At 49.8% G+C, this 15,848-nt stretch overlaps 1 protein-coding gene across 1 annotated transcript in view; it reads left to right on the top strand.

Moving 5' to 3' along the window:
- SGSM1 (small G protein signaling modulator 1) overlaps positions 1-15,848 on the top strand; it is a 71,817-nt gene that overhangs the window by 15,976 nt on the left and 39,993 nt on the right. The window contains exon 3 of the mRNA XM_075012867.1: positions 7,070-7,145. Coding sequence (XP_074868968.1) covers positions 7,070-7,145 — 76 coding nt within the window. The remainder of the gene's footprint in view (positions 1-7,069; positions 7,146-15,848) is intronic.

Below are 15,848 nucleotides of genomic sequence, written 5' to 3' on the forward strand. Positions count from 1 at the left end.
AGGAGCACTTTTTCTGTGCATTGTAAATGCTGATTATGATTATTTGCATCGTGGTGGCTCCCAGGAGCTGTGGGCATGGACCAGAACATCTTTGTACTGCATGATGTACAGACACAGAGCAAAAGGACATTTGCTGTCTCGGAGAGCTTCCACACATACAGTATGTACGCTCTACACCGATGTGTGTAGGGGTGTCAGAGCCCACCACTGTCAGTAACTTATTCTCATTTATTGCACTCTGGTCAGAATATACCTTGGATCAGAAGGAGATGCACAAATATTTGGTTATTCCAGATAAGGAGGAGGGAAGACTCCTGTATCTAGCATAAGACAGGCACATAGGACAAGGAGTATAGGGATGCAGTTAGGGCAGAAAAATGTTTGCCTATTAGGAAAACTGTTGTAGTGGTGAGAGCCTTGAGACGGGGGACTAGTGTCCCACAGGAAAATATGGAAATTCCATTGTTAACAATGTTTAAAACTAAGCAGCGCAAAGTTGTTACCCGTCTGGTGTAGGGACATCTTGGCACTGATTCCTGGGATACTGGCTGGCACCAAATAGGCCTCTTCTACCTCTCATTTCTCTGGCAAGAGTCAAACACCAAATCTGGCTAATATCCAGACAACTGAAGAGAGTCCTTTTGGTTGACTGGCCTGGTCACATGGTTCAGACGTCTGGTCAGCACCTCCCAAAAGAGATTCTGGTTTTTGAGTTGGAGGAAGGACAGAGGAGCGGTGGGGGCCAGAGGAAGCTATATAAGGACATGTGGAAAAGTGCAGCATCAGTGTTGACTCTTGGGAGAGCCTTGCCTGAGACCATACCTGGTGGAGAGTGCTAATCCGTGCAGAGGTGGCGCAATTTACAAGGTCCCACCACAGTGCAGACGAGGAGAGGCAGAGAAGGAGAAAAGAGTGTCAAAAATTGCCCTGCACCCTCCAACAGCTACTAACACTTGCCCCTTCTGTGATCAGATCTGCGGCTCCACAATCAGGCTGGTCAACCATCAATGGACTCAGCGTCGGAGGGTGACGTGAAGACGTCCTACGCTTTAATGACTGACCACCGAGAGAGAGAGAGAGAGAGAAGCATCTTGGTTGACTTTCCTCACTGCCCATTCTAGTAAATCATCTTAGCCCCATGCTGGTCTCAAGTGCCATCTGTTTTATTGAGGCTTTGAACAAAACTCTCTTGAAGCCATGCAACTAGAGTTTCCTGTGAGCCGAGCACTTGGGTGCTGTTCAGGAGAGATTCAGGTGCCACCCAGCTGGTTGGCAGAGCACCCACGGTGGGCAGCTTGTGTTTCAGGGAGGCCCTTTGCAATGGTCCCTCTAATTTTTTCCGTTCGGGGTAGAATAAATTTTGTGTGAACCAAGACTCATGTGGCTGTGTACCACCCACCGGAACACATGCAGCCCCGTAGGTGGCAGTGGATGCTCTGCTAATTGGCTGAGTAGCACCTGAAGCTGTCCTGGGCAGCTGCCCAGGCACTCAGCTTACTGGGGACACTGGCTCTGTGCTCTGCCTATCCCTCAGGCCGATGTGTGCGGCTCACTTGAGTTTCTTATTCATCCCAGTCCCATGAGTGAGGACATAGGAGCAGGGAAGTTGAACAAGCCAGGGCCTAGGGGCAGGGGAGGGACGCAGGGTCCAATGTAGCAAGGGATTCACCTAGCTGAGCAGACATCTTCCTGGGCGGTTTAGCCTGAGCCAGTTGCAGAGGCTGGACCTCTCCTCCAGTCAGGCGCATTGTGGGTGGTACCTCTGGTGAGCTAGGGCAGTGTTTTTTATACTATGTTCTGCAGCACACTGGTGTTCCGTGAGCAAATTGCAGGTGTGCTGGACAAATGTACTCCTGGGCTATATTTTCTGTTAGTAGAACCAGATACGAGGTTACTACTTCATTGCGGATTAAATTACTTCGTTTTGTTTTTGCTCTATGTGTTGGTGTTTGTTTTGGTCTGACAACCATTTTTGGAAGAAAATTTCCATAGGCGTTCCACATAATTATTATTGTTCAGTGTTCCACTGTCTCAAAAAGCTTAAGAAACGCTGAGCTAAGGTCTACAAGCACTGCTCCCTGGTGGAAGCTGTACGCTGCTGGGTGGTGGATGTGGTCTTAGGGCTGTCTGTGGACTCACACAACTGGGTCTGAGACTGTGGTCCCTCACAGCTCCTGGAAAGGGAGAAGTGCTTGCTGCCTGGTTGGATGCGGCTGTTGAGAGAGCCTCTCTTCTCATTTGCATTACATTTTCTGCTGTGAGCAACTGACTCAGTGTCAGCCAATTTAAACCACGGGGGACACAGCTGAAGTCCTCCGTCACAGATCCTGCATCCTCCTGGGTTCAAGAACAGCCTCTATTAGTCACCACCCACGTAGGCGATAGAGCCGCACTGAGAGCTGACCCATTTTGCTTCAAAAGACCAAGGTGGATGTGGCTTTGCAGATTTTATTTAATATCTGTATTCAGAAGAGAACTCCCTCTGTCAATCTGACAATTATGCACAGTTGACCCTGGGTAATTCTTCTGAAGGAGTTTAATTCTCTAAATGGTAATCATTAAGTGTCTAGCATCTGCAGGTTCTGCACAGTCAAATCTTAAATAAAAATAATGATAAAAAACAATTCTTAAGAGACCATCACAGAGATAAGCATCCTTGTAAGTGGAGTATTTCATGCACATGATAAGCACCACACAGTGAATTTGCCTGTGCGTCATAACACCAAAGGGTGAACAGCAAGATGCTCTAGAGAAAGTGGAAAGGGAAATTCTGTAGCTTTTAAGTTGTTAAAAAGAAAATAATTTCTGATTTTAAGGGCCTGATACTCAGGGGAATCTTCACTAACTGCAGCAGCAACTGACACTAGCTGGAGGTGGAACTCACCGCTGCACTGAGTTGTGTGTGAGAGGTATGAGTTCCTCTGTGCATGGCCAGGACAGACCTTCTGAGAGCTCCTGTGTGAAGCTGTGGGATGTGCATGAGGCATATCTGGGTGGGAGCTAGGGTGGTGGGCGAAACCCAATAATAGCTGTTCCTCAGGTCAGCTACATCCAGGCAGGGTTTGACCTTTACCACGTGAGGGCATGATGTGATATTATGTCATCACGGCAAGGAAACGGTATGTCAGGAGGGCAAGCCACCAACAGGGTAAGCGTATGACAAAACCTGCAGCCTCAGATGGGCTTTGTGAAGCTGTCAATGCCCATTCATCCAGGGTTGCTTCTGTTTCATTAATAACTTACTGTGTTTTCTAGTTGCTTAACAAGCAAAAGTCTCAAAGTTTGTGACAGATATTAAACCTTGCAGCACCCCTGTTAATCAAGGCTGTGTCCTCACTGTTTAACAGATGGGGAAGCTGAGGCAGAAAGGGACAGCGACTCAGGAATCAGGAGCTGCAGCGGGAACAGAATGAGTCTACATTATGAGACCAGCCCTTGGACACCAGGCTGTTAACCATTGTCCAGCCTGAGGCCCTGTTTATAGGGGCAGGCTATGATTTAGCTCCCAGGGCTGTTTATTCACCTACAGTGTAAAAGGAAAAGTGAATTTTGGTTTGTCACCTTATCTGCAAACATTCATGTGGTAGACTTGAGCAGCCAGAGGCACGTGCTCACGGGCATTACTGGTCTGTTAGCAGTAGTCTCTGTTCAGAGGCTTCTCTCGCTCTGTTCCATATTAGATTCCTGATAAGCATAAATGCATGTCATAGAACCACATACTCCTCCACAGGAAAACCAGCTCCTGGGGAGCACAGAGAGAGGGAGGGAGGGAAGTTGTCAGAAAAAGAAACCTGCTTGGAAACAGCCAACAGAACCACAGTCAACAGCTCCAATTGGGAAGGCTCAGGAGCAGCGGCTGAAAAAAAGGGAGCAGTAAATAAGCAACTGTGGTGTAAAGATTTCCATCTAGCAAACCTGATGGTGACACACGATCACAGTCTCTCTGCTCCAGGGAACAGTGCAAGGAGTAGAGTTATTCTGAATTTCATGAAAGAAATGTGCCCTAAGTCAAAGTCTGACTTCTCTCCCCTCTCCCATCTTCATTTCCAACAGAAGCCTATATCAAATCCACTTCCAGTGATTTTATTTATTAGGTACAGATATAGAGCTCTTGTGGGTAAGACCTACTCAATCAGATTTTGCTAAAAATGCCTAATAAATAAAATTGTTAGTCTTTAAGGTGCTACAGGACTGCTTGTTTTTCGGGGGGAGGTTTTGTGTGAAACTACAGACTGAGATGGCTGCTCCTCTGAGAATACTTCTAGTGCTTTCGTGAATGTTTGTGATGAACAGTGTGTCAAATCTGTCATGGAAAGGTGTGTGTGTGTGTGTGTGTGTGTGAGAGAGAGAGAGAGAGAGAGAGAGAGAGAAACAGTAACTTTAAGTGTTAAAAAAACAAAACAAAACATGACTGGAATGTTGTAATTCTCCCCATGCCAAGCAGTATATACACTAGTGTGCCATGAGAACTGTCCAACTATGCCCTGAAATTCCATCAGTTTCATCTCGCAGCAGTTCTTTGCAGGGGACGGGGTGGGAGGAGAGAAGAAAGGGGATGGACTAGGAAGGAGGGAAGAACTGCGGAGGAGAGCCTGCAAGAAGGAAGGGCAGCAGACAGTAGAAGGTACTGAGGAAAGTGTCTGGGGAGGTGACCCAGGGAAGAGGCTGGTGCACTTTGGGCTGAGGGAGAGAGCCCCTCCAGCAGCAGCTATCTAGGGTCCCTGGGCTGGAACTTGGACTGAGTGGGAGGGGACTGGGTTCCCCCTAGACTGCCTCATACCTTCTGGGGCAATTCAGAAGGGGCAGGAGGAGACCTAACGTCCACGAGGGACCTCTCCCTGTTTATATGTGTGCCGACGATGAGAAGGGCTCAATAGGCAGTGCCTGGCCCCTGGGAAGACTGTGAGGTAGAGAAAAAAGGGAAACAGCGAGCCTCTGAGGCATCTCGTTAACTGCTACAAAGCGCAGGACCCACAAAGAATGCCTCCAGACTTCGTCACACCATAGAACATATGAGTAATTGTGACGTTTATGAGCAATCGATTCGGCTGAAGAAAAGTGGGCGTGCCTTGGAATTATTTGTCTCATTGAAGTGTGCCATGGTATTGAAAGTGCTGGGAACCACAGATCTAGACCCACGAAATTTAGAATTAAGTCTGTGCTTAAGAGAAACCCAACCATGTTCATGAATAGAAATGCACAGATAACAACAAACAACCTTAATTTTGCTCAATAGTGGTCCCATAGTTTTTGCTTAATTGTGGTCCCTAGTTTTATCTAAAGTAGGATCACAAAGATTAGATCCTTTAGTTGTATTTTGTGGTTATTGTGTGGCTCCAATGCAAGGCAGAAGTTGGTTTAGGTCTGGGACAGAGAGGGACCTCTGGGGAAATCCTTGGAAGAGCTAAGCATAGAGAGCAAGTTGCCTGATGTTTACTCTTTCATCATTGTTTGAATGGCCGATAAGGCCAAAGCTCAGGAAGCAGAGAATAAATACAGTGCCCGCAGATTCCCCTTCTGAAGGGGATATGAAGAAGACCAGCTGACACACTCTGATGGTGCTCTGAAGTGTTGCCCTTATTTCTTGATTTTTATAATTTATGATCACTTTCCACAATGGCTTATTACTGTTTGTCAGGGCTCCCCCTCGGTGTTGGAGACAGGTCTGAGGAATCTTCTCTTTTAGCTCTGAGACACATTGGTAGTTAGGGGGCTTTCTTGTAACATTGACACTTGGTGACAGGAGTCTGAGTGGCTCCAGAAGAAGCGAGAGCTGCAGTATGTGTCCCTAAAAGCTTCAAGGTTAAATTTTTGGGCTGTTTTTTTTTTTCCTCGTTCTGCCAACATCAGCAGTTCTTGAAGCCTCTAGAGACATTAGAACAAGCCAGTGCTCTAACCTGCCTGACTCATTCATCTGCCCCCATCGCACTGTACCACAGGTCATATTTTTAGGTCTGATTCTTACATCTGGCCTTCCATTTTGTGCTCTCTAAATCTCCTCATAATTATGTGGGTTCCATGCCCTTAATGTGCAACCTGCATGACAGGTGCCCTTTAATGAAGCGAACTGAACAAAATGCCAGTAATATGGCACAGGCAATATAGACCCAGTCATTCAGAGTTCAGCCCTGATTACATTGCTATGCAAATTACAATCCCAGTCTCATTTTATGAGCACTGATTCACTGATGTCTGATTTGATGGGCTAATTCCAAGTTGTTCAGGCTGGCTGCATGGCAAGAAATGTGTCAAATGCCCATAAAGCAGGAGTGCATAAAAATACCAAAAATGAACTAAAGCTACGTTTGGGAATCCCGATTGATTCTTTTTAACTGACTGCCATGCAATCCGCAGATTTAATTTGATGCTCCCTTTCCCTGGTTCAAGGTCTCTCAGAAAATGGAAGTGCAGCAAAATCATTTGCTTCATTTTTTTCGTTCTTTGAAGTAGCCTGTGTGAAGCCAATGGATCATGGCTTCTCACGGGACGATACAACCAATATGTAGCCCCAGGGCCTGCTAGTGGCCATCAGAGGAGGACTGCCAGGAGAGAGAGTTCTGTGCTGAAAGGTTGCTGATCCTCTGTCTTGAGAAATCAAACATTTAAAGAGCTTTGTGCTTTCTGAGGCCAGGTCTTCACTAATGGCGAAAGTTGACCTAAAATATGCAACTTGCTATGTGACTAGCATAGCTGGAGTCAGCATACCTTAGGTTGAATTTCTGTGGAATCCCCGCGGTGGGAGGTCAACTGGAGAAGCTCTTCCATCAACTTCCCTTATTCCTCGTGCCCTGGTGGAATACCGGGGTCAACAAGGGTGCTATCGATGGTTGATTTAGTGGGTCCTTACCAGACCTGCTAAATCATCTCATGGGAGATTGAGCAATAGAGCATCGGTCTCTGGCTATGTGAAGACAAGCCCTGAGACCTGCAATTTTATGCAGCTGTTCACTGCTTCCTTCTGCTGGATGGCACATGTCAGACTGGCTCCAGTAATTCTCTTGACCTACCTCAGTTGGATTGTTTGTTTGCATTGAAAAGGTTTTTTCCTAATGCTCCCCTTATTCGACAGGTGAAGCAGATTATGGAGGAAGCTGTGACGAGGAAGTTTGTGCACGAGGACAGCAGCCACATCGTATCGTTCTGTGGTAAGACTTCTCGCGCCCGGTGCAGGAAAGAAACAGACTCTGAGAAATTGGCAGCCCAGCTGTGTCTCCGTGTTGGGCTGTTGCTGCCTTGCAGCAGAGTTCTGACCTGGGAACTTCCCACGTGAGTTCAGTTCCGTGGCAGCGGCTCTCAAACTCCACTGCACCATGCCCCCTTCTGACAACAAGAATTACTGCGTGATGTAAGGGGGCAGAACCACACCGGAGCCGGCCCATGCCTCGTGACCCTGGGGGGCAAAGGGAAAGGGCAAACACCAAGGGCAGGGTACCTGCAACCTGACCACTGCCATCCAGGGATGAAGCCCTCGGATTTGGCCTTTAGGCCATCGGACTCGGGCTTTGGCCCCGGTCCCGGTAAGTCTAATGCCAGCCCTGTTGATCCCATTAAAACTGGGTCGTGTGGCATTGTGGGGTCCCAGCCTGCAGTTTGAGAACACTGTTCAGTGGTGCCCTGTGCAAATACCAGTGGGCGTCAGACCCAGAAGTGAATACTTTCGTCAATGTGGAATTTACCTGCAGAACCATGCGATGGGTTGAGGATGCAGGAAGCAGCGGGGACAGATGTCATCTACGTCCCCCTTTGAAAAAACAAAAAAGATAGTGGACGTGATAAATACTGTCTTTTTATTCATTTTTGGCTAACAGAGGCCTTGTTATGTGTTTTTTTTAATATATTTTTGTTGTGGTCAATGCGTGTAAATGAGAGCTGGAGCACTGAGCAAGCACCTGCTCACTGTTTATACACCGTATGTGTGGGGGTGGAAATACTGGGACAAAGAGTATGTGTGGTGAAGGTTTTAGATCCTTTTAAATTGTATTGTGAGACCATATGGGAGAGCTGCCTCCAGCTTCCTCCGCTGGGTCAGTTTTTGGCAGCTGTTTTTGACAAAGTTATGTACTTAGTCTATTAATACCTGGGTTTTCTCAGGTGTAGTGATGATTTTGACATTTGGAAAACTTGTACCAGAATAAGACAGTTAAAAGAACAGTCAGGCAAAGCATGAAATAGCTCTCTCAAGGTTTTGCTTGGCTTGGGTATGAGACATGGAACCAGAGGTGAGTTTGCAGCAAGAATTGTGGAATAGAATTTCAGAGGGATTCTAGGAGCATCCTTACCTAGAGGGATTTTTCTTCTGCATATTCTAGTACAACTGTGGAAGAAAGCTGCCACGTTTCTGGCGCAGTAATTCTTCACATTGGATCATCCAGTTCAAGAGATTGTGGGTCTGTATTCTAACTGCCTGCTGCAAAGCCAACCAGGCAAAATGTAGCTTGAGAGTCAAAATAATCTGGCTGGAAGCTGTCAAGCTGCAGATATTCTCTAATGAGGAAGTTGTGTGTCAGAGAGAACTCACAGCCCCTGAAAGTGGAGTAGCCAGTGGCTGATGGAGCAGCCCTCACTGCCTCTTTACTAGTGCTCCTGGGCTGGAGCACTTTCTTGGTGGTTGTCTCAAACCAAATAATGCTTCTGATAGGTCAGTACATTTGCTGAACCGTCTTTTCTTTGGAAGACCAGGGGGATAATGGTGGTGGTAATTCTTGCAGCATTGCTGCTGCTAATCAGAAATGAACTTCAGGGATGTAAGAGGCAAACTGAGGTGTTTCTCTGTTGGTGCTTCCCATCATTTCTCCCTGTTTTGTGGTTCCTTCTCTTAAGACTGGATAGGATGCCCAGACAGTGAGAACGAAAAATTGGGTCAGAAGTAGGCGGTAATAGCAAGTAGGTGGTAATATACTGACCAAGTAGCAATGCAGCTGAAGAAGACCTGGGAATTGCAGTGGATGAGAGGCTGAATATGAGTCAACATTGTGCCCTTGTAGCCAAGAAGGCTAATGGCATATTGGGTTGTGCTTGGAGGAGCATTTCCGGCAAATCTAGAGAAGTTATTGTTCCCCTCTACTCGTACTGGTGAGGTCACATCTGGAGTATTTTGCGTCCAATTCTGGGCCCCCTAGTATAGAAAGGATGTGGATGCATTGGAGAGGGTTCAGCAGAGGGTAACGAAAACGATTAGGAGGCTGGAGCACATGACCTACAAGGAGACACTGAGGGATTTGGGCTTATTTAGTTTGCAGAAGAGAAGAGTGAAGGGTGATTTGATAGCAGCCTTCAACTTCCTGAAGGGGTCTCTAAAGAGGATAGAGAGAGGCTGCTCTCAGTAGTGACAGATGGTAGAACAAGGAGCAATGGTCTCAAGTTACAGTGGGGAAGATCTAGGTTGGATATTATGAAAAACTATTTCACCCGGAGGCATGACTTGCCCTTGGTGAATCCATGTTGACTACTCTTGATCACTTTCCCCTCTTCCAAGTGCTTCAGAATGGATTCCTTGAGGATCCCATCCATGATTTTTCCAGAGAGTGAGGTAAGGCTGACTGGTTTGTAGTTCCCTGGATTGTCTTTCTTTCCTTTTTTTAAAGATGGGCACTACATTTGCCTTTTTCCCATCATTCAAGGCTTCTCCCAATTTCCACAAGTTTTTTCAAAGAAAATAGTCAAAGACTTTGCAGTGACATCTGCCAGTTCCCTCAGTACCCTTGGATGCATTAAATCCAGACCCATGGATTTGTGTGTGTCTAGCTTTTCTAAATAGCTCTTAACCTGTTCTTCTTCCTCGAGTGTCCCCGTGGGTGCTCCACGATAGGTGTCGGGCTCGCCCCGGCGCCGCAGGTCGGATCTTTTCAGCAGTTTCTGCCAGGCCGCGCATGCGCCGGCGCGCGCCGCTCCCTTGCGTGCTCCCGGCCGCGTGCACGATCTGGCCCCCACCAGTTCCTCTTTAACCGCCATCGGCTGCAGACGGAATCCGCTCAGGCTACGGCCAGAGTTAGCGTATTTAATGTTTTTAAAGCGTTTAGAGCTTCTTTTTCAGTCTTTAGCTTAACTTAGCTTGTTATTGTTTTCAAAACAAAACAAAAAAAAAAAAGAAAAGAGAGTAAAAAGTAAAGTTTTACAGCCTTAGTAGCGAGCGGAGGAGCGGAGGCCCGGGGACGTAAGGCCATTAGGCCTCCTGCCACGGCAGGCTGAGTCCGAGAGGGGAACAGGCACAGAGAAGGTGCTAAGTACCCTATTAACAACTCAAAGACTCACCACAATGTCCGCTTCAGGATTCAAAGTGTGAGTCATGCCGCAAAGCGATGCCGGCCTCCGATGGGCACAGAAATGCTCCTTCTGCGCAAAGCTCACAGCCCGAGCAAGGAAGGACAGAGAGATGTGGCTGAAAATGCTGCTCTTTAACAAGGCCCTCCAGCCAGACGCTCTGGAGCGGCCTCAGCAGGAGGGACCCGCAGGGGCCCATAAAAGGAAAGCTGCTTTCCTAACCCCATCAGCGCAAAAACGGAGGAAGCTTTCACCAACCCGATCCCTGCCGGCAGCCACAGCGAGCAGGACAGGTGGAGCGCATAGCCCCCAGCCGCAGTCACAGCTGAGCGGCAGCGGCGCGGAGACGCACGTGGCAGAGGCTGAGCCTCCGATAATCAAACAGCCGCCCAGCACAGTGGGCAGGGCGGCGGCCAGGCAAGCGCCGGAACCGGTGGCACTGCAGCTAGCGGCACCGACCCCCGGGGAACTGGCGGTGCAGAGCTCGCAGGCATGCGGCCTGCAGGCACCGGGGGAGACCACCCGCGTGGCACCGCAGCGGAGTGTGCTGAGCGCGGCGCAGACAGCAGGGCCGAGATCCCTGACGCAGAAAGGGGCGGAGCCAGCCCCACAGGGGAGGGGAAAGGCAGCACAGAAAACCCGGCACCGCAGCCCTTCTCCAGACAGGGCTGCAGGGCTACTCGCTCTAAGTCCTCCACTTATGCTGCGGACTCCAACGAGTCGGCAGGGGTCACCTCCAGTATACCCCGAGCCCCCATCCCCGTTCCTACAGCCAGCATCACCATGGCTCGGACCACCATCGCCCTTCCCGGGCTTTGAACCCCTGGAGTACTGCCACAAATCAGTCTCTCCATTATCTCAATCATCCAGACGATCTCGCTCCCCCAGACGCAGGGGGTATGTGCCTCCAGAGTGGTCCAGGTCTCCATCTCTGGAACAGTGCCCGTGTTGCCATGGTCGCCCCTATCACGTGGGGCATAGACACCATAGGCATACTGCCGGGGACAGATCCCCCCAGACGGTTCAATATCCCCAAGGGCAATCGCGGAAGGGGATGGAAACGCAGATATCTCAGGGGGAGTTGATTCTGGAACCCCGAGATTTTCCCTCGCAAGTATCTAGCGAGAGGATGTATCACTGTCAACAGGACCCAGAGGGGTCCAGAGAGGCTTCCCCTAGCGGTTCCTCGCTATCTTGCCCTGACGAGGCCACGGCCCCAGGGGACGTCCATCCTCCGGACGATCTCAAACAGTTCCAAGAGCTGTTTAAAAGGGTGGCCTTCACGCAAGGCATCCGAACAGCAGAGGTGCAGGAGAAACACCATAAGCTCCTTAAAAACCTGAGACCTCCGGCCTCTTCCAAAATAGCTATTCCGCTGATGAAGCAATCATGGAGTCCACCACCACAATATGGCAGACCCCTGCGTCCATTCCGCCTATAAACAAGAGAGCGGATAAGAAGTACTTCGTCCCGACGAAGGGCATGGAGTTCCTGTTCAGCCATCTGCAACCAAATTCTCTGGTGGTGGAATCGTCTCAACAGAGGTCGAAAACTTCTCAGTACAAGACAGGGGGAACGGACAAGATGCCAAGAAACTAGAGTTGTTTGGCAGAAAGGTCTACTCCTCCTCCTCTACCCTACTGTTGAGAATGGCGAATTACGCAGCGCATCTAGCAAACCATATTTTCGACAACTACTCCAGGCTGACTTCCCTCATGGACTCGCTTCCAGAGGACAAGAAGCCGGTGCTCAAGGCCATCGTGCAGGAAGGCTACGCAGCCTCCAGGACAGGAGTTCAGATCTCCCTAGTCGTAGCGGATACGGCAGCACGCTCAACAGCTACGGCAGTGGTCATGAGCAGGGAGTCCTGGCTCCAGACATCGGGTATCCTGAGGGATCTGCAGGCGAAGATCGTTGATCTCCCCTTTGACACGCAGAAGCTGTTTGCAGTATCAACCACAGCGTCCCCCGTACCACAGGGGCTACAAGCAAGGGTGACATCAACAGCACCAACAGTACAGAACTCCCAGGCGACGTTCTCAACAGAGCCGTGCGTCCTCGGGGCAGGGCCAAAGGCCACAAGTTTGACACACAGATCGAGGGCTGCACTATCACTACCATCGCTCAATGTCATCCGAAGCTACTGTTCCACCATCGCCTCCGACCATTCTATGACCAGTGGCAAAAGATCACCACAGACAAATGGGTATTGGATATCATAGCCATGGGTTACGCGATTCCCTTCCAGTCGCTCCCACTGCCACGACCTCCACCCAGACCCCACCTAAAGGACGCCTCCCACCAAGCGAGACTCAAGCAGGAGGTAGGCCATCTTATGCTTAAAGGGGCAGTGGAAAGAGTGCCGGAGCAACTCCGAGGGAAAGGGTTCTACTCAAGATACTTCCTCACAGAGAAAAAGACAGGAGGCTGGAGGCCCAGCCTAGATCTTCGAGGCCTCAACCGGTACTTGCGCAAGCAATGCTTTCGTATTATCACAGTCGCCTCTATACTTACGGCACTGGATGATGGAGATTGGTTCGCAGCCCTCGACTTACAAGACGTGTATTCTCACATAACTATTCACCCGGCTCACAGGCGTTTTCTCCGGGTTATGGTAGGCAAAGAACATTTTCAGTACAAGGTTCTGCCATTCGGCCTCTCCTCAGCCCCCAGAGTCTTCACCAAGACCTTGGCAGTGGTGTCAGCCTACCTGCACAGACAGGGGGTGTTTATATTCCCATATCTTAAAAAAAAAAAAAAAAGACTGCCTACTGAAAGGGGCCTCGAAGGAGGAGGTACTTTGCATGATATGCATCACAGCAGACACATTCTCTTCGCTGGGCCTGGTCATCAATTTGGCAAAATCAAAGATAGACCCCGCACAAGACATAGAGTTCATAGGGGCACGCATAAATTCCATCACAGCAAGGGTTTCTCTATCAGATGCCTGCTTTCGCGCCATTGGTTCCCTCGTGCAAGTCATCACCTTCAGCCCTACGGTGCCGGTTCTGACGTGCTTACAGCTGCTGGGCCACATGGCAGCAGCAACGTTTGTGGTACAGAATGCCCGATTGCATAGGTGCAGCATGCAGCACTGGCTGGCGAGTATCTACAAACACTGTCCACAGGGTGGTGTCGCCCATGACAGAGGTGCGCAGATCCCTGCAATGGTGGGTGAACCCCAAGAACATGCTAACGGGTGCCCTTTCACCAACCACAAATATCTGTTTTTCTCACTACCGACGCCTCCCACATAGGGTGGGGAGCACACATAGGCGAAAATGTGACGCAAAGACTGTGGTCCTCCACGCAACAGTCACTGTACATAAATATACTGGAGCTCAGAGCAGTGTTCAACGCCTGCAAACACTTTCGAGACCATATACAAGGCAAGTAGTCGGGATCAGTACAGACAATACCTCCACCATGTTTTATATAAATCGGCAAGGAGGAGCTCGGTCCCGTGCCTTATGTGCGGAAGCAGTCCGATTGTGGAACTGGTGCATCGCCAACAATATAACCTTGAAAGCCTCGTATTTACCAGGTGCTCACAATGTAAAATCAGACCAGCTGAGCAGGCGCTTCACACTCACACACAAGTGGCAGATCCGTTCCGATCTGCTACGAGCGATTTTTCACGCATGGGGATTTCCCCAGGTAGACCTGTTTGCCACTCAACACAACAAGAAGTGCCCACAATACGGCTCCAGGGCAGGACTGGGACGGGGGTCCCTGGGGGACGCATTCGCGATCTCGTGGAGGGGCCCCCTGCTCTATGCCTTTACTCCCACAGTGCTTATCCACAAAGTCTTGCAGAAAGCCAGGAGAGAGAGAGCCCGAATGATCCTAGTAGTCCCAACATGGGATCTACAGCAATGGTTCCCCTTACTCCTGCGCATGTCGGACCATCCACCGATGCCCCTCCCGGTGGCGCCAGATCTGCTCACGCAAGCCCAGGGGTCCATAGTGCATCCACACCCCCGAGGCCTGCGACTGCAAGCATGGTTAATCCATGGCTCAGCTCCCTAGAGAGCACGTGTATGGAGGGAGTGCAACAAGTCCTAGAAAGTAGCAGGAGGACTTCCACCAGGAAGCCCTATAAGCAAAAATGGACTCGATTAACTGCATGGTGTTCTACCAAGCAATTAGCCCCCCTTGCTGCGCATATACCTGTAATACTAGAGTATTTACTGGACCTCAAGAGAGGCGGACTCTCCCTATCCTCGTTGAAGGTCCACCTTGCTGCTGTATCGGCTTTCAGACATGAAGAGGAAGGGCACACAGTGTTTGCCCATCCCATGGTTACCAGGTTCCTCAAAGGGATGGTAAACCTATACCCCCCCTTGGAAACCGCTTCCACCTTCGTGGAGCTTGGACCTGGTGCTTAATGCGCTAACGGGACCACCGTTTGAACCCTTAACCACGGTTTCCCTCCGTCTCCTTATGATAAAGACGACCTTCCTTCTTGCAATCACGTCAGCTCACAGCGTGAGCGAGCTTGCGGCAGTTATGGCAACGCCACCCTGCACAGTAATTTCCAAGGGGGCGGTAACCATATGGCTGCATCCAGCCTTTGTTCCCAAAGTTTCTTCAGAGTTTCATATTAACGAACCTATAGTTTTACCCTCGTTTATCCAACGCCTCATAACTCCAATACAGAGGCGCGCCTACACCTCCTGGACGTGAGGAGGGCGCTGGCTTTCTATATAGACAGGACTAAGTCCTTCCGGAAAACGGATAGACTCCTAGTCTCTCTCGCTCCCAAATCAAAAGGAGAAGGTCTCTCTTCGCAGAGAATCTCGAAGCACATCGTGTCCTGCATAAAAATGTGCTATGAACTTAGACTCCTTTACTGGCCCCGCCTAGGGCTCACTCCACTAGGGCGGTGGCGGCATCAACAGCCTTTTTTCAAGGGCATTGCGCTAAAAGACATTTGCAGAGCAGCGACCTGGTCATCCTATGACACCTTCGCCAAGCATTATGCCCTTCACAGGGTATTCCAAGAGGATACCCGTCTCTCAACAGCGGTCCTCTCGGGGACAAGCTGCACATAAACTGATTACCCACCTCCTATCTTGGGTTACTGCTGGGTAGTCACCTATCATGGAGCACCCACGGGGACACTCGAGGAAGAAAGAGAAGTTACTCACCGTAGTAACGATGGTTCTTCGAGATGTGTCCCCGTGGGTGCTCCACCACCCGCCCATCCTCCCCGCTTTGGATCTCTGTTTAGTATTTTTCAGGAGCATCCGAGGCGGTTGGTCAAGGAACTGGCGGGGGCCGGATCGCGCACGCGGCTGGGAGCGCGCAAGGGAGCAGCGTGTGCCGGCTCATGCGCGGCCCGGCAGAAACTGCTGAAAAGATCCGATCTGCGGCGCCGGGGCGAGCCCAACACCTATCGTGGAGCGCCCACGGGGACACATCTCGAAGAACCATCGTTACTACAGTGAGTAACTTCTCTTTTCCCTACCTAGGGCTGCCCACTGCCTTTCCATGCTGCACTGCCTAATGTCATAGTCTGAGAGCCGATCTTGTCTGTGAAGGCTAAAACAAAAAAAGTGTTGAGTACTTCAGCCCTTCCCATGTCA

The sequence above is a fragment of the Carettochelys insculpta genome, chromosome 18 (genome assembly GCF_033958435.1).
Source record: "Carettochelys insculpta isolate YL-2023 chromosome 18, ASM3395843v1, whole genome shotgun sequence".
Classification (NCBI taxonomy): domain Eukaryota; kingdom Metazoa; phylum Chordata; order Testudines; family Carettochelyidae; genus Carettochelys; species Carettochelys insculpta.